At 38.4% G+C, this 17,989-nt stretch overlaps 1 protein-coding gene across 1 annotated transcript; it reads left to right on the top strand.

The window, feature by feature from the left end:
* Positions 1-282: 282 nt before the first annotated feature.
* On the top strand, positions 283-16,396 carry MCM8 (minichromosome maintenance complex component 8). Its single transcript, XM_010182542.1, has 18 exons — positions 283-397; positions 560-634; positions 1,137-1,219; positions 1,401-1,550; positions 2,276-2,379; positions 4,334-4,532; positions 5,389-5,474; positions 6,959-7,110; positions 8,097-8,295; positions 9,098-9,128; positions 9,454-9,594; positions 10,957-11,098; positions 11,756-11,951; positions 12,229-12,442; positions 13,411-13,620; positions 14,213-14,289; positions 14,785-14,974; positions 16,304-16,396. Exons 1-18 carry the CDS (start codon positions 283-285, stop codon positions 16,394-16,396), a joined length of 2,457 nt encoding a protein of 818 aa, XP_010180844.1.
* Positions 16,397-17,989: the final 1,593 nt, after the last annotated feature.

Below are 17,989 nucleotides of genomic sequence, written 5' to 3'. Positions count from 1 at the left end.
TCTTTTAGGCGGCCCGGTGTCCTGGGGGCTGTTGCTGTGGGAGGATGGCGCCGTTGTTTCGTCCTCTTATCGCCGGGACTCCTTAGCGGGGTTCCTCTCTGCCCCATCCCAGGCTCTGTGGAGGGAGAGGGAGGCTGGGTCTTCCGCACGGTCTTCAAAGGGCCTTCGCTCCAGCCCCCGTGGCGAATAACTAATTTAAATTAAATCTCTTCTGGTAAAAAAACTCAGTCTCTTTACCAGGGTTTGTTGTCGCGTTCCCCAAACTGAAGCCTGTGGAGCGAGATGAGTAGGGACCTCAGAGGCAGGGGATGTGCCCGAGGAAGAGGCTTTCAGGGGTGGCGAGGTGGATGGCGGGGCAGAGGACAGAAGCGAGAGTGGAAGAGAGTGCCTGAGCCTGGTGAGTCCCCTCCTGTGCTTCTCCCTGTTTTCTGAAGCTTTCATGCTTCAGCAATTACAGCTGTTTGTTTCCCGGGGGTAAAAAGCATCACTGAGAATAAAACTTGCAAGTTTTCAGTATCCACAATGTTTTAATCTCTGTTTTTATTTATTTATTTTTTAGTATGTTCACGTCTAGTTCAATCAACGTTGGACCAGTTTATTCCCTATAAGGGTTGGAAACTTTATTTCTCTGAAGGTATTTTTAGACCAAAATTACAATGTAGCAAGTATTTTATACCATTTTTTCTAGAATTGCTTATAAGTAATGAGGATCAGTTCAACAGAAAGCAACTTCAATTCATATTTGTTATATAAAAACATGAATACAGTGAAGATTTTTGTCCTGTGGCACACTGCAATCTCTGTGGGCTCCAAACCTGGGAAAGGAATCTTGAATAGTCTAAAACGTGATCTTTTAAAAAAAATCTGTTCAATTAGCCACATAAAATGTGCTGACCATCAAAGACTGGAATATGCACACTTCTGCTGTACTTTTCTTGATGCTATGTTTATGTCCTATATCATCTTGGACAAAATGCTGTCTTATAACAGGTCTTAGAATGTTACTGTGATACTGTAAAGATATATCATCTTAGTTTTGAATGCAGAAAAATAATCAAAGAGTAATTGCCTGTTTGTGCCATTTTGTGAAATGGAATTAATTATGTCTATTACTAATGCATTGTGTTTCTAATTAGCTTATGCTGACAAGTCTCCTTTTGTCCAGAAGACTCAAGCCTTTGAAAAGTTTTTCACAAAACGCATTGAACTGTATGATAAGGTAAAGGCGAAACAAAACACCTTATCCCCACGACCTATTGTTGATACAATAAGGTCACAGATTTTTTGTATTTTCTCCATCAAAAATAATCTCCATCATAGATATAAAATGTTTATGAAATTATTTAGATGTGTTGTGTTTATCAGTTGAAGGATATTTAGTAACTTAAAATGTTTCACAGGATGAAATAGAAAGAAAAGGAAGTATTCTTGTGGATTATAAGGAACTGATACAAGATAAAGAATTAACTAAATCAATACCAAATATATCTACCGAATTAAGGGATATGCCTCAGAAAATACTGCACTGCATGGGTCTGGCAATTCATCAGGTAAATAAATACGTGTTCTAATACATAGAAGAATAACCCTCATCAAGGATCAGTGGGATTTAAACGTAATTATGTTATAACCCCCAAATCTCTGTTTTCCTGTCTTACAGAAACTTACAGTTTATTCAAAACTCAGACTCTTTCATCTCTCCACCATGCTTGTATGGCCTACAAAATCATGTTTTGAAAATATTTTTGTCTTGGTGCATTTTGCTTATTCATCATCCAAGTAGTCGACTAAAACTAAACGTAGTTCCAACACTCATTTAGCAGGGAGTTCTAATTCCTGTTTTATTGATGTGCAGTGAGTTACACGTGTTATGTCCCACCTCATGCAGCTGGTGGGTGAGTGGTGAGCAGACTCAAGAATTCCTGGCCCTGTTCAATCTCTCTTAAGTAGCATTTAACTGCCTATTGACAGACAAGTTCAGATGTTTGTGATTCAGTCAAAATACCACACATTGACTAGCATTAAAGATTATTGTACATTTTTTTTAATTAAATAAGATAATGCAACAAATGTGTTGATTTTTAAATTCCCTGTGAAATGAACTGAACTGTTCAGAAGCAGAAAATCGCTGTTTAATGTGGGTCACTGGGCAGCAGAGGGCTCTTTAGATTTCAGCAGTGGGCTCGATTGTAAGGGATGGTAATCAAATTTATTAGCAAATTCAATCCCTTTTGCATGGATACTACATTTGTGTCTGTCTTTCTGTTCTGTCTAGGTGCTAACAAAGGACCTTGAAAGGCATGCTGCAGAGCTGCAGGTGCAGGAAGGACTGCCGCTTGATGGAGAACCTATAATAAATGTGCCTCTCATTCATGCTAGGTAACGGGTGTTGAGTGTTTGTGCTGTTTTCGGGAGGGATCTCTTTGCCTCTTGTCTGATGATTGTCAGTGTCTGTGTGTGGTGCTGAAGGATTACTTATTTTAATGAGAGATTTAACTGACGTTACTTCCAAAACAGTCTACGTTTTGCTTTTTTCTTCACCATTATGAAGTCTAGGCTGTTGTTGTGAAGATGAAGTCTAGGCTGTTGTGAAGACAAAAGCAAAATGAAACCTGCGTTCAAGCTGAAGAAACAGCTTATAACTAGGAAAGCTTATAAATACAAAAGTAACTTATAAGCAGAACAACTATTCTGTGATACATGTAAAAACATAAAACAAATGTAATTAAATTTCTGCAGTTTACTGTAGAAGCTAGGAAGGCATTATGATCTAACCTTTTGTTAGCAAAAGGCTTATCTTCATAAAGAAGTAGAATTGAAGGGTGAGAACCTAAACTACAACTGGTACTACTTATAATTCATTGCATGGATGTTTTGATAGGGGCATATGAGGATGTGGTACTTCATATTAGCTTAACTTTATTAAATGATTACTGGTATGAAAGTCTCAAGTATATTAATTATAATTAATCAAAATTTAACTTGAAATTAATAATTCTGAATAAGCATGTATTTGCAAGAATCATAATAACTGTTATAATTTTGAAAATGTGACTTTGAGTTCTTAATGAAACAAGTTCTGAGCACAATTATTGTTTTTCTTTATCAGAAGTAATGGCATCTCAGACTTCAGGAGTCTGAGAGGGACTAGAAGCATAAATCCTATTTAAGTTAAATATACATACATACATATATTTAATTCCCTGCTGGTCCTGACTTGAAATAAGAAAGCAGCATGTTTTGATGTGGCAGGTGGATTTGATCTGGGGGTCTGTCACACTATGATATATTTTTCAGGTTTTGTACTGTTACAAAACTACACCCTTGTAGTCACACAGTAGAATGTTTAGGAAAAATGTGTGGTCAAAAAAAGGGTATATACAAGTTCTCAAATTCTAAGAGACAGTTATGGACTACTGTCCTATGGAGGAAAGTATTCAATAAGTCAATAAAATACCATACTCCTAAAATGTTTCTGCAGCATAGGCAGGGTTGAATGATGAGATGGTGGTGTTCATGGTCCTAAGTGGATGGAGCAGGGAAAACCCTGGATTTTCAGGAGTGAGACTTTTCTCATCAGTACCCAGTGACAGGACAAGAGACAGTGGGTACAAATTAAACCGCTTCAGATTCCACATGAACAGAAGAAAACATTTTACTGTTTTACTGCTAGAGAGGTTGTGTAGTCTGTACCTGCAAACAGATTCAAACTTCAGCTGGACGTGTACCTGGGCAACCTGCTCTAACTGACCCTGCTTGAGCAGGGGGGTTGGACTAGACAATCTCATTATGTCCATTCCATGATAAATGATTCTGTTTAAAGTTTGGTTTTCTGCATTACTTGGCCAAGTATTTTTTTGTCATCTTTAACAAGTTGCAGTGTAGTCTACCTGATGACAGGTTCTTATGTCGTTAAAACACAAAAATTCACTTTTCCTTTCGAAGTATAGACATAATAAATCCTTGATCCTTTTTTGTTGCAAGTCTAAACTCTGGTCTTAATCTCAAATATTTCAAAGAGTTGGTTATAGGTGACTATAAAGTGATTTCTGCTGTATCACTAGTCTCAGTTGTTTACTGAAGGGAGGTGTTGTGATATATACACCTGGGGAATGTTAAGTGTTATGCTGCTTTCTAGAACAGGGATTGAAGGCTATGCCATGGGTCCACTGCTCTGGACTACTGTTAATAATTGTGTGTAAACAAGTTGTTGTTGTGTGTGTGGTTTTCTGTTTGTTTGGTTTTTGTGGTGTGGTGTTTTGTTTGTTTGTTTTTTAGTTCTGCTGTTAAATATGATAAGCTTTCAAAATGTTAATGCTTAACTTTTTTGTAGGGTGTACAACTATGATCCACTAACTCAGCTGAAAAATGTTCGGGCCAACTGCTATGGAAAATACATTGCCTTGCGTGGCACTGTTGTGCGGGTCAGTAACATTAAGCCTCTCTGCATTAAGCTAGCTTTTGTGTGTGGCACCTGTGGAGACGTTCAGAGTGTTCCTCTACCTGACGGAAAGTATACTCTTCCAACTAAGGTGAGTTAAAACCATCTAACTTTGCACTTCTCCCTTATCTGTAGTGATTTGAAAAAAAGCAACATCACTGGTATTAAAAAAAACAAAAACAAACCAAACAACAAAACCAAATCTGATATTTAAAGCTAGGTTAAGCAACTGAGACATTAGGGAAAAAAAAAAACAAAAACAAAACAAAAAACAAAACTTGCCAAGCTTACCATGCAACACTGTATTACTGCATCACCTTGTTTGGAAAAAAAATAATGTATCCTGCTAAAACAAAAGGAATCTTATAGAAATTTCCTCTAATCTACAAAAAAATTTTCTCTAGTTCCATTTCACCAGTTATGTTTTAAAAAGTGCCTCCACCTCATTGCAGTGGTTTTCTATGGTTAGATTTGGGTTTCATATAGAGCTTCCTGTTTTAATTTCATATATGGCAGTGCTCAGTCATTTTATGTTATCTGATGTGCTCAAGTCAAAAAATTATCTCCTCTAGAACATCTCTAAGTATTTTAAAAAAACCAAACCAAACCAACCAACAAAACACCAAAAAACCTAAACAACAAACAAACAAAAACCCACTCACTACACCCCCCTCCACAACCCTTGAAAAAACTCAAACCAGTTCACAGAGGGGATCATACAGTTCAGCTGTATTTGCTCTAACAACTATGAGATGGGATTCAGGTGTCTGTGCTTGATAGCTCTTAATTATGTATGTGGTAATTTGTAGTCCTAATTTGACCAGCTGTTTTCCTGAGATGGTGTTAATGAATCACATTGCTTTGCCTTTTTTTTTATTTAAATATGGCAATTTCAAATTACAATTTTAAAAAAAGTCGAGTATTGATTAGAATTACTGTTGTTACAGTGCCTTATTCCTGAGTGCCGTGGCCGATCCTTCACAGCTGACAGAAGCTCTCCTTTAACCACTACAGTGGACTGGCAGTCTGTTAAGTAAGTATGTCTTCCCTTCTGCACAAAAATGTTGTGCAACAGAGTAGGCAAAGTGACAGGATGGCTTGTTCCATGTTACACTGTGTAATTTTAATCATCTTATTCTTCTGTGGCAAGCACTTTTTGAAATTTGTATAACAAAGTTGTTGTTCTATCAAAGGTCTAGTATACCTTTTATATTAAAACTACTCGATATAATAGCTTCTTGGAAATTCCTCCTACCATGACTGAATTCTTCAAGAAGTGTTCAGTTTTTGCTCTTTGCAGCTTTTCTCAAGCATTTCTGGTTGCATCTACTATTTAATAATTCCTTTCAATGAGCTGGATGTCAGCTAGAAAAGCCTTATTAAATTACATTGGTCAGCTGTGACAGTTGACTGGAATGAACTGAAAGAAAATTTGAGGGTTAAAAATTTTAGTTTGTGTCCCCCAGTCTTTAAGGCACACATTCAGTGTAAGGAACTAGTGCTGTGCCTGCCCATTCATCTCCTTTCTATGTCTAATTGGCAAGTAGGTATGTCTAAAATTTGCAAGACCATTGGTATGGGGAAACAAGTTACACTTTCTACAGAAATTAAGAGTGTTAAAGTGTAGGAAGTGGATCTGGTTTTCATGGCTTCCATCTTACTATGCACTATCAGCGCTATGACCATCTTACTGTCATAATATATATTCAGAAGAGTTTGACGTGTTGTTTCACGTCCATCGCGTTAGCTTACTGCAGTAAGGGTGTCACAGGACTTTGCTCACTTTTTCCCCACTTCTTACACTCGTATTCTGTAAGTTCTCGTGCTCTGTATCAAAAGACTTATTGTGACAAATGACATCCAAATAGATTTGGTTTTATTAACGTTCTGTAATAAATGTGATTTTTAAAAGTGTTTAAAAGATAGTGCTGATGTTCTTGACAGCAGCTCTAGAGGGTGCTGTTTATCACACTTTCTTAAGAAAAGCTTGTCTCTAAACTTCAAGGAGAACTATCAGACCTCTAAGTACTGAGCCAAAACTGGAACTTTTTAAGTAACTTGTTTCTTGCCAGCCTTTTCAACTGCACAGAGTGAGCTACTGTTCTTGTTATGGTCTGAGAAATTTCTTGGGCTTTCCTAGGGTTCAAATGCCAATTAAGCATTCATCAGTGCTATAATGCCTTATCTCTTAATCTTTGTATATAAGGTCCATCTTATTTCACGTACTGTACATGAACATGCTCATCAGTGTTAGAAGATCTGAATTTCCACTTTGATTATTATTTCTGGACCTCACAGTTATTGTCTTTCTGGGGTTTATGCATAATATGTACCCATTTATGAAAGTCTGACCTGAAAAAGTCTGAGTTTCTCAAATGCTGTTTCTAGTGTCAGGGCATTTCTGCTGTCTTTCTTTTCAATTTGGAAAGGATTGGTTGGAAGCACACAGCTGCAGTTCTTGTGTGCCGTCATTGAATTAGAAGTGCTATGCATGTAGTGTGTGCTTGTGTTTTGCAGAGTGCAGGAACTCATGTTGGATGATCAGCAAGAGGCAGGCCGAATCCCTCGCACAATCGAATGTGAACTGGTTCAAGACCTTGTAGACAGCTGTGTACCAGGAGATATGGTCACAATTACAGGGATAGTAAAGGTGTCGAGCACTGAGGAAGGTAAAACACATCCTCTGAGAACACCTTTTTTTCCTAGGGTAGGGATTTTTCTAGTGAATACACAGGAACAACAGCAGCCATCCCCCTTAATTTGAGCTCTCAAAGTTGTAAATGCATTAAATGTATATTTCTTCAGATGTTCTCAAAGTCTTATAATGAGGAGTTATTCTGAAAAAGCCAGAGGCAGTGCTGTCCAAGAGGAGCACTCTCTCTAAATCCACCAATAGAAAGGGAATTTTGCAACCCACTGGTCTACACACAAGTACGGTCCTGAATCTGAAATGCCAGTCTGACATCTGATGGTTTAGTGTATCAGCTGATTGGAAAACCTTTTCTGGACCACATCCTGATTTCCTAGAGTCTCACTACTCTCATTATTTGCTTAATCTTTTCCCTTAATGTCTCCTTCAAGTGACAGGAAAACTGTCATCTGTTGTCTCCTCCGTGGAGAATTTTTACAGTTATCTTTTTTTCTTTTTTATTTTTTTCCCCCCAAGTGAAGGAATATGTTGTGCACAGCTGTAGTAGAATATATTGCGGAGAACTGCAGTACTGATTTAATGTGAGACTACATTCTCTTCTCAGTAATCACTTGGGGATACAGAAAATTATTAATTAATAAGCTACATGTTTAATTGTTCTACATGATGGATTTTTCCTCCAAATACTGAGTGGAAATATTTAAAGTCAACTTTTATTTGACTAGGATAATGTAATAATTTTAAATGCCTGGAAAACTTTGTGTATATCCTAATCCAGCAAAGTATTCAATTGTGTACCTAAATGGAGGGAAATTAAAGAACAAACACAGCTAGAAACTTACTTTGCATCAATTTTTGAAAATGCAAATGTTCAATTACTTAAATATGAATGTTTTGGACATAGTTATACTTTGTATTTGATTTACCCCATGCCATTGGTAAATAACATCAGTACTTGACAATAGAAGATATACTCCTTCATCCTTTCTCAATTTTTTCTAACAGGAGCTTCTAAAAATAAGAATGACAAGTGTATGTTCTTGCTGTACATTGAGGCAAATTCTGTCAGCAACAGTAAAGGTCAAAAACCAAAGAATTTTGATGATGAGACTTTTCAAAGATCGTTCATGGAGTTTTCACTAAAAGACCTCTATGCTGTTCAAGAAATTCAAGCTGAGGAAAATCTGTTCAGGCTCATCGTGAAGTAAGTTGTCAGACCTAGACTAGGTCTAGGATTAGACTTCTAAATTAGCATGACCAACTTCAGACAAGTGTGACAGCTAATCTTAAAGCTATGACATGTCTAAGGCTTATGCAATAGATACCACAGAGATTTAATGAACTTTAGGGGGTGAGGGGCTTGGGAGGAAGTGAAAGTATTGCAGTGGGGATGTTAGGACTTCGGGAGGAATTTAAGGATATTGGGAAGTTAGGAGTGTTTTTGTTCAACCCTGAGACAGAAAGCTACGGGTAAAAAAAAACAATTAATTAATTTTGCTCCTCATGGAGTAAATTCAGCTCACAAGTACTGTTTTTTTCCTCTGCTCTGCTTTTCTGCAGCAGAGAAAGGAGGTGCAAGAACTGAGCAGAGGGTATGAAAGGCCCTCAGTTCAGACCAAGAAATTCTCTTCTACTTTGAATGTCCCTTAGGCCCACCCAGTGGAGTCAAAGAGCACAAAACTAGCACCTTGAAAAGGAGGGTTACAGGTAGTTACTTGATCAAGATAAGAATGGGTGCAGAAACCACTGTGAAACTGGTTCTCCTCTGTGTTTGTGTGAGCTCAAATGAAAGGCTTTTCTTATTTCAAGCATATCTGGTTATCTGAAAGTTTCAGTAAATTTGATGTTGCAGGTTTAAACTGATTCTGTTAGAAATTCAACAACAGCTAACCAGAAGTTTTCTGTGTTTATAGAGGTATTGTACGACAAGAGAGACAGAACAAGTGATTATTTAATAATAATACAAGATTTATATGCCTCTTATGTTGGTGTTCTTTGTTTTTCAGCTCTCTTTGTCCTGCAATCTATGGCCATGAGGTAAGTAATTTAACAGCTCTGCCTGCAACTTCAGTTTTAAATGTTTATGCCACAGTAAACTCCTAAAGGATTTAGAAAGCTTCTCTGGGGTGTGGGGAAGGGGCTGGGACAGGGACTGTATTTGCAGGTGACTGATTTACAGTCACTTTCAGTGACAAGGAGATGGCAGCCTTATACCCTTAAGTTCAGCCGTTCAGAAGGAAAGAGCTATTGCAGGCAACTTTAGGGAGCTGTCAGTATCAGTCACAAATGATCAAGATGTATGTCAAATGATCACATGTAAGTATGATCAAATAATTATTCATGTTGGTATGTGCCACTACAGATTGTAAAGGCAGGTTTGGCCCTGGCATTATTTGGAGGATGTCAGAAATTTGTAGATGACAAGAACAGAATCCCAGTGCGAGGAGATCCACATGTTCTGGTCGTTGGAGATCCAGGGTTGGGAAAAAGTCAAATGTTGCAAGTATATGTTGATTTATTTCTATTGTCTGACTGTATTTTTCTCTAATTCTTTGCTATCTTGACTTCTTGTAAGCATGGTGGGATGGCTGTGCTGAGACCAAAGGGTTGCTTGAGCCCTGGCTGGAGCTATCCCTTCATGTAGGATGGCATCCACAGGGGTCCCCTGCTGTCCTCTCCTTCCAGAGAGCCTTGCAGAAGGGATCCAGCCTGTAAAACACTTACCAAAGTAGGTACACTTGGTCAAACTTGTGGGCTTTCAAGTATAGGCTTGCTGTCCTGCTCTTAGATTTTTATATGAATTATTATATTTTTTTTAACCAACCCTTTTCCTGTAGCATTGTGTACGTCATTTTTAAAAAAAAATCTTGAGTCTTTCTAACGCGGACACGTTATGTTAGGATAGGATGTGTAATAACTTAACCAAAGTGATTTGCATGCAAGCATCTCGGCAAACAAATTTTTAAATTATGTTTTCACTGAATGGGGACTCTAGCATACAGCAAATGATTTTTTTCACACCATTACTAAATAATGGAATGCCAAAAGCTAGTAGTCTGTTCCTCATAAGACCCTGAGACAAGGTTCTTCTCAATCATCACTGTCACAGAAAAAAAATCCCAAGGAGAAAACCAAAGCTGTGTAGGAGCCAAGGTTTTTGTGGTTGTTGTTCTGGTTTGGTTTGGCTTTTTATTCAATACTCGGTGCCTGTAACATATCTGGTATTGAACAAATACACTTTGGGTGTTATCTTTTAAACAAAACAGAGGCACCAGTAACTGTAGAGATTTACTGGGAAAATCCAGTTGTATTCTAGGCAAATTGAAGTGCAACATGTCTGTGTTCAAGCTTACCACGCTTTGCTTTTCTAGTTCGTATTTCAAATCATAGGCTTTTTTCTGGCTACTAAAGGCATGGAGTAGACTAGGACTGTCCTTTATCCCCTTGCTGTGGGGAGAAATATGCATGCTTTCTCTGAAGCAGCTTGTGTTGGGCACTAGGATAAGATATTAGTCTAAGTAGACCTTGGGGCATGAAGATACAGAAACCATAGGTGTGTAGTTCTGTGGTGGATAGTGTGTCCCCAGGCATTTCAACATACTTTGAAATGTCAGGGCAGTGCCCAAAGTCCTAGCAGTTTCGATAACACAGTAGATGTTGCTGTGCTGCAAGGTTTGTGAGAGAAGTTATTCCTACTGTTTTGCAGAAGTATGGCTCTTGGGGTTGCAAGGAGTTATCACTTTACTTTTGGGCCACTCTAAGTAGAAAGAAACAGATTTTGATTTACTTTGAATTGTTTCTTTAGAATGAGACTGACAAAATTCTTTGCCATGGAGAGGGGAAAAAGTATTTATTTCTCTTCTAGGCAGTGTGTAATGTTGCTCCTCGAGGTGTGTATGTTTGTGGTAATACTTCCACCAGCTCTGGCCTGACTGTTACGCTGTCTAGAGACGGCGCTTCTGGAGATTTTGCCTTGGAAGCTGGTGCTTTAGTGCTTGGAGATCAAGGTAATACTTGTAATGTTACAGGGTTTGTATTAACAAAGTTGGAGAGGGATGTGCTACTAAGTCTAAGGCTTAACTACAGTGTTTGCATAACTGTGGGTTAAAAATTTAACTTTAAAGTATGATATTGGCTGTCCACATCTTGGGAAGTTCTGAGCTTCTCCAGTAACTCCTCTGGAGGTGGTTCCTGCTTTCTGAGGGCTTAGGATGTGTAGGAAATTGGAGTTCTGCAATTCACATACCAGCCTTACTTAATGTAAGTCAAAGAACTAGGAATTCCTTGTTGAGAAATCTCTGACTTAATGGCAGCTACTAGATTCATACTGTCTTTGAAAAATAGCTGGCTTATGAGATTTGTTGTCTATTTCTATTTTTAAAAAGCTTGTTTTTTCATCTTAATGTGTACTCAAAACACTGCTTCTGCCAGCCAGGCCAATTTATAATGGTTCAGCTGTGGCAGCATGAAATGAAAACAAACCTTGCTGAGATGGAGACTTGGTCTGATGACTCCTGCCATCCCTAAGATGTTAGGTTGGACTTCTGATGGATTGTAACATAAAATCGATCAGCTTGTACAATCAGCACTACACTGTAGCATACGCTTGTTTATCAGTCAATGTGTTTTCTAATAAGTCTTTGTCTTGTGTTAATTGTTTCCAGGTATTTGTGGAATAGATGAATTTGATAAGATGGGAAACCAGCATCAGGCTTTATTGGAAGCCATGGAGCAGCAAAGTATCAGCCTTGCCAAGGCTGGTATTGTTTGCAGTTTGCCAGCTCGGACATCTATTGTTGCTGCAGCAAACCCAGTTGGAGGACATTATAACAAAGCCAAAACGGTGTCTGAGAACTTAAAGTGAGCACTTTCTGAAATGCTGCTGCTATAGTTCACATTCAGGACTAGGTGCTTCTGGCAGTCTTGTAGCTTGTATATACAATTGCTTTCAAGTTTTCTGGAGCTTGAACACAGACTTACTGTAGCAATTTTTCATGGCTTTTGAAAGAGAAATTGCTGTTATGCTTCATTGTGAATGAATGGGACAGGACTTTTTAAATGTCTTTGAAGTGCAGAGTTACTGTAATTCTCCCACTTACTTACAAGCATTGTGTGTTTTTTGTTGTCTTTACTCTAGAATGGGGAGTGCCTTACTGTCGAGATTTGATTTAGTTTTCATTTTGCTGGACACTCCAAATGAAGATCATGATCACTTGCTGTCTGAGCACGTGATGGCAATCCGAGCTGGAAAGCAGGCAGCGTGCAGCAGTGCTGTTGTGACTCGTACTAACACACAGGATCGTTCTGTTCTCGAAGCTGTTCCAGATCGACCGCTGCTTGAAAGACTAAAGGTAGGACTTGTCTTGTGACTGTTGCTATTGCCCCTTCCTGTAGTGTTCCTTGCATAGGGACCTGGCAACTCTGACCCGCTGGATGTCCTCAGTTTCCTACTCCTATTCTTCTCATCATATGTGGCTATGAATTAAAGAGGAAGCACTTAAGGCCCCAGGCACAAGTTTATCCCAATTGTCTGTTGCAGCTAATAGTAACTACCCTGCTGGAGCTGCTAAAGATGTGTCTAGAGCCATCTTCATCTCCACACAGAAAAGAATCTATTAGCTCAGCTGGTTGGTTTGGTTTTTTTTTAGTTGCAGTAGTAAGAAGACCCTTAGCATGAGATGCTCTAAAGCAAAATTGCTGTGTTAGGTTTCAATAAAGAGCCACAGAACTAGACTGCATATAATAATTTGATATAATGCAATGTGCTATGAAATATTGAATCCGAATAAAGCAGCGTGTAAACAAATCCTTGGGCATCTGCAACTCATAGATTTGGGGATTATAGGAGAGGAAGGATATTTCTTATTGAACTTAAGTGATCGGTTTGAGGACTGATATTGTCAAATGCCAGGTCTCAGGGTAAGTATCTCCTACTGGAGCTAAAACCCTGCATTTTTGGGAATGGGATGTCAGCAGTGATGGTTTAATCTTCTGTGGAGATATATTATAACAATGGGAAAATAAGATTTTCTCTTTTTTGAAGAACAACAGCTTCGGTAAAGTTAAATCATCGTTGTCATTTCTTGTTACTGCAAACAAGAAGCTTCGGCTGCTTTTTCTGAAATGGCCAATTGTGTTTAATCACATGTCTAAGCATAGTGTGTGTACTTTCTAAGTACACAGTTCATATATGAAGCACTAAAGCCCTTATGGTTAAGATTTTACCAGATTAAACATAAAATATGAAGATTTTATATTAAAACTTTAATCATATAGGGGTCTGACAGACAGAAATCTAAGCTCTTTGTAATTGGGTTAGATCTTACCAGGAGAGAACTTTGATGCCATTCCACATCAGCTGCTGAGGAAGTACATTGGATATGCTCGGCAGTACGTGCATCCAAATTTATCTCCAGAAGCTGCTCAGGTCCTCCAGGAATTCTACCTTGAGCTCCGGAAGCAGAACCAAGGAGTAGACAGCACACCGATCACCATGAGGCAGCTGGAGTCTCTGATTCGACTCACGGAGGTAAATTCAAGGTGTAATATACTTAAGAGGTTGAAAGAAAAGAGGTTATTCTTTAACTAGTACTGATATCCTGTAATTTTTTGACAGCTTATTCATGGATATGCTTTTTCTTTGTGTTTAAAAAAAAAAAATATTAAAATGTGACAATGCCAAGAGATTACAAATGCTTAAGAGATACTGATGCTTAAAGCCTCTTAAAGTAAAACACCCTTCAATGGATAGAAAGAGAATCTATCACATTCTCCAAAAGGAGAAAAAGTAGGTACAGGCAGGAAAGAGCCGCTGCCAGTCTTGAACTTAAACTGCTGCTGGTTTTCCTAACACTATGCCTTAATAACACTATTTGTGATCTGCAGCTTCCCAAGAATATACTGTTGAAAAGCAAATACAGCTGAATATTGTGAGTGTGGAGGAGGTGACATTTAAACACTATTAAAAAAAAAAAAGGAATCTTCTAAATCCTGTAGGCTTGGGTTCTATCTCTGCTCCTAAAATTCGTGCTTATTGTAGGGCAATTGTAGCCTTTTTCACATCAGCTGTAATATATCTTAAACATACCTTTGTGAGGTTTTTTGTTTTGTTTTGTTTTAAGGCACGGTCAAGGCTGGAATTAAGGGAGAAATCTACCAAGGAAGATGCCGAGGATGTAATAGAGATAATGAAATATAGGTAATACACACTGCTTTAAAAACAAATAAAACATTACCATGCCATTCATTGTAAGACTATTTTTTTAATACAGATACTTAAACACAGTGAAGAAATGACTTGATAAAGTTCAAGCCCGTTGATGCTAACGTTCAGATTTGTTTAGCTCTTCTTTGAAAACTGATAGCAGCCCTAAGTTGAATACCATTGCTTAGGCCTTTGAGTTGTGTCATCACAGCGTATATCAGTGCACAGAAACTAGGTGTGAGGTGCTGCCAAAGGTTTTTTCTTTTGTGTGGTTCCTTCTCTTGTTGCTGTCCTTGCAGTTGAAAAATTTAAGGTTAAAAGTGATTTGGACAGATGCTTAGTCTAAGTTTCCTAGAGAGTGACTTTCTTACCAGGGGATGGTTTTCTACATGGCTTCTGAAAGCTTTCTTAAGCAGTTATGCTTCAGGAAGAATATTAACGCACTTTTGCTTTTATCTCCTGTTGATCTGTTTTTTATATATATTTCAGCATGTTGGGAACCTACTCAGATGAGTTTGGAAAACTGGACTTTGAACGTTCACAGCATGGGTCTGGGATGAGCAATCGGTCACAAGCAAAAAGATTTGTTTCTGCCCTTAACAGTATTGCAGAGAGAACTTACAACAATCTCTTTGACTTGCAACAACTTCGACAGATTGCGAAGGAGCTACAGATACGAGTAAGTTTGGAAATCAAGCATTTCTTCAACAACAAACTGTATCACCAGTCAAAATCATTCAGTGCAACATGGAAACTGGAACTGGGCCATCTGTTGCAGCTCTCCAAAATGAACAGAAATAAGCAGCATTTGCTGCTTTTAGGCTGAACACTCGTTCCGAATTGCCACTGTTAGAACGCTTTACTGATCTTACTAGCTGTTTTACAGGAACAGCTCCTTGCACCAATAAGGGCTGGTTCTACTGCAGCTGGTCTTTAACAAGATTCTGCTTTGTTTTATGAAAGGCAATTTTTGTTTCAGTATACATTACTTTCTCTGGCTCCCCAGAGAACACGCCTATTTTACTTTCCAAATTTAGACTGTTGCGGTGTCCTTGTTCTATTTCAGCAGGGCAGTGACGTTTCTGCTTGGCCTTCTCTGGCCCAAACATGCCTTTTTGGTTTTCATTCCTTCTTCAAGCGTCCTAACGTTTTAACTCAATAGGAACATCACATAAGACAGATGGCCACAAATGTGTTATATCCTGTAGTTGATTTGTATTCTGTACTTTGGAGGGACTTAACCCAAACAAGAATATCGAAGGCTAATTCTACTTATTGATTCATGATTAAAAAGCTTTAAATGCCAATTTAAAATGTAAAACTGGATTTCAGTGTAATGAGTGAAAAGTAGTGAAAGAATTTCTCTTTATGGAACTTATGCTGCTCTAATAATGCTGCCCTGTTACCTGGTTAGCCTGCTTTGGCCTGCTGGGGCCAGATGGCTTCAGTCTCCATACTTGATCTCATGTTCACTATACATAATCCTGTCTGACAGAATAATAATTAATAATAATCCTTACTAACAGCTCTCTTATCACATGATCTTTCATTTATTCGGTGACTAGTTAATTAAAGCTAATGCCATTAATTCTAATTTTCCCTTCATGTGTAGAATATTTTTTGCCCATTCAAAGTTCTATACCTGTAACAAATCCTTGGGAATCAGTAAGTTGTAGAAACCAGACATTTCTTTGGTAGATACTTGTGTTTCAGAACTTAGATTTATAGATATGTAACCACATGCTTTCTGCATGTCATAAAGTGGAGCGCACTTGTTCTGTGTAACACCACAGTGAAACAGTGAGTAAGGAACGCACTAAAGGCTGCAACTGGCTGTATGCCACCTCCTAATAGGTCAGCCATTTGCTAAGGAAACTAACCTATTCTTAGTTCGTTTTATTTCACTAGGTTCTTCTAAACTGTTTTTGTTACTTTACATCAGATAAAATCTTTACATCAGATTCTTCCAATCTGATATTTATTTTTGTCTTTCTTTTCTTTTTCCCAGGTATCTGACTTTGAAAGCTTTATTGGATCCCTAAACGATCAGGGTTACCTTTTGAAAAAAGGTTCAAGAGTTTATCAGCTTCAGACTATGTGAAAAGAGCCACTGTGATAAACTTTCTTGAGACAGAATCGTTACATCTGGAATGGAGTGACAGACCTGCAGCGATAAAGCACGCTGCACGGCAGCCAACCACGGTAGTCGATGCACTGCTGGCACTGTCGCTTACTGAGGTGTGAGATTCCCTTTCAGAAACTCATAGTACCCACGGGCTTGCTTTAAGCTGCCACAGGACAAACTGATGCGTGGTGTTGCTGCTTGACTCATCCTATAGTTCTGCCAGGCCAACCTGCTAGTCTTGCCCCTCTGTAAGACCAGCATCTACTTCATCTTATAGGAGTGGAAAGTGTATTTTGTACTGACAAGGTGCAGTAGCAGATTTGTACTTCTAAACTTAGTGATGTTGGACCCACAAATTTAAAACTAGAAATCTTTCATAGGAAGATGATGAGTTGTGTTTTTAGCATTGCTGTTTGTTTGAGGAATTTAAAATATAGAAATGTTTCCCAAAATGTTGGGAACCCTCAAGTTGAGACAACACAGTTTTGTATCTGTAAGAAGTGATACCTTATAGAAACTGACTTAGTTTTCTGCTTTGCAGCTGTGTATTTATTGGTCTTTGTAGGTGAGATTTTATTTGAAATGCAGGTCTGATTTCAGAAAATATCCTTAATTACAATATTTAATTTGTTAAAACAGGAATTGGATTTTATTTATGTCTTTCATTAAACTTTACACATGAGAAATATAGGATCTGTTGAATTGTTATACAGTAACAGTGACACTGGTGGGTGTCATTGGCCATTACAAGATACAGAAATATACACAGCATGTTCATGTTATGCACAACTCCGTTCCTACCACAGAAGACACTGTGTTCTGCAAGAGTCAAGTACTGAATGTTTTCTGACTTATACGAAATCAGAATCATGGCCTAGTGCAATAAAAGGGAAGATAGGCAGCTTTCCCTGCATTAAACCAACCAATCAAAATGAACTAGGTAGCCTAGACTCAGATGGAGTATTCCAGATGTGGCCTCACCAGGGTAGGTCCTGTTCTTCTATTCCTGCCTTTACCCTCCCCATGATTAAAAAAAAAACCAAAACCAACCAACTACATCTAATAGATGTGATAGAGGAATTGATTAATTAACAAGGCCATATGTATTTTAGATACTCTTTCTTGATTCTTTCAAACAGCTGTGGAAGAAGTAAACATGCTACAAGTGGTTGGATAGTTGGTTGCTTTTTAAGAGACTCTATTTCCTTTGCCTATTATTGACTGCTGTGTACTAAAGCTGATTGAACACCTGGGCGTCAAACCTTAGTGCCTGATCAACTGATGCCAGAAATACAAAGAGGAGCAGTGTCTTGTAGTTTAAAGGAAAGGGGATAGGAGCAAGAGGCAAATAAATGGTTGCACCTGGAAAAGTAAACTTCTTTCTCCTTGAGCTAAAGTAAACATGGGTGAGGGAGGGTGAAGAGCAAGCACCAAGAACAAGAGACCACTTCGATCCTCTGAGGTAAAGTAAACCTTCACCCTCCTCCATTAAGGGCTTGTAAGAGAACACCTGGAGCAAAAAGCGCGGCCCCACGAAGCCGTCCTGCCGTGAGGAGCAGGGTGAACCCG

The sequence above is a fragment of the Mesitornis unicolor genome, unplaced genomic scaffold (assembly GCF_000695765.1).
Source record: "Mesitornis unicolor isolate BGI_N332 unplaced genomic scaffold, ASM69576v1 scaffold36894, whole genome shotgun sequence".
NCBI lineage: Eukaryota > Metazoa > Chordata > Aves > Mesitornithiformes > Mesitornithidae > Mesitornis > Mesitornis unicolor.
Note: the sequence above shows the minus strand (reverse complement) of the source record. Positions and strands in the feature narration are given on the sequence as shown.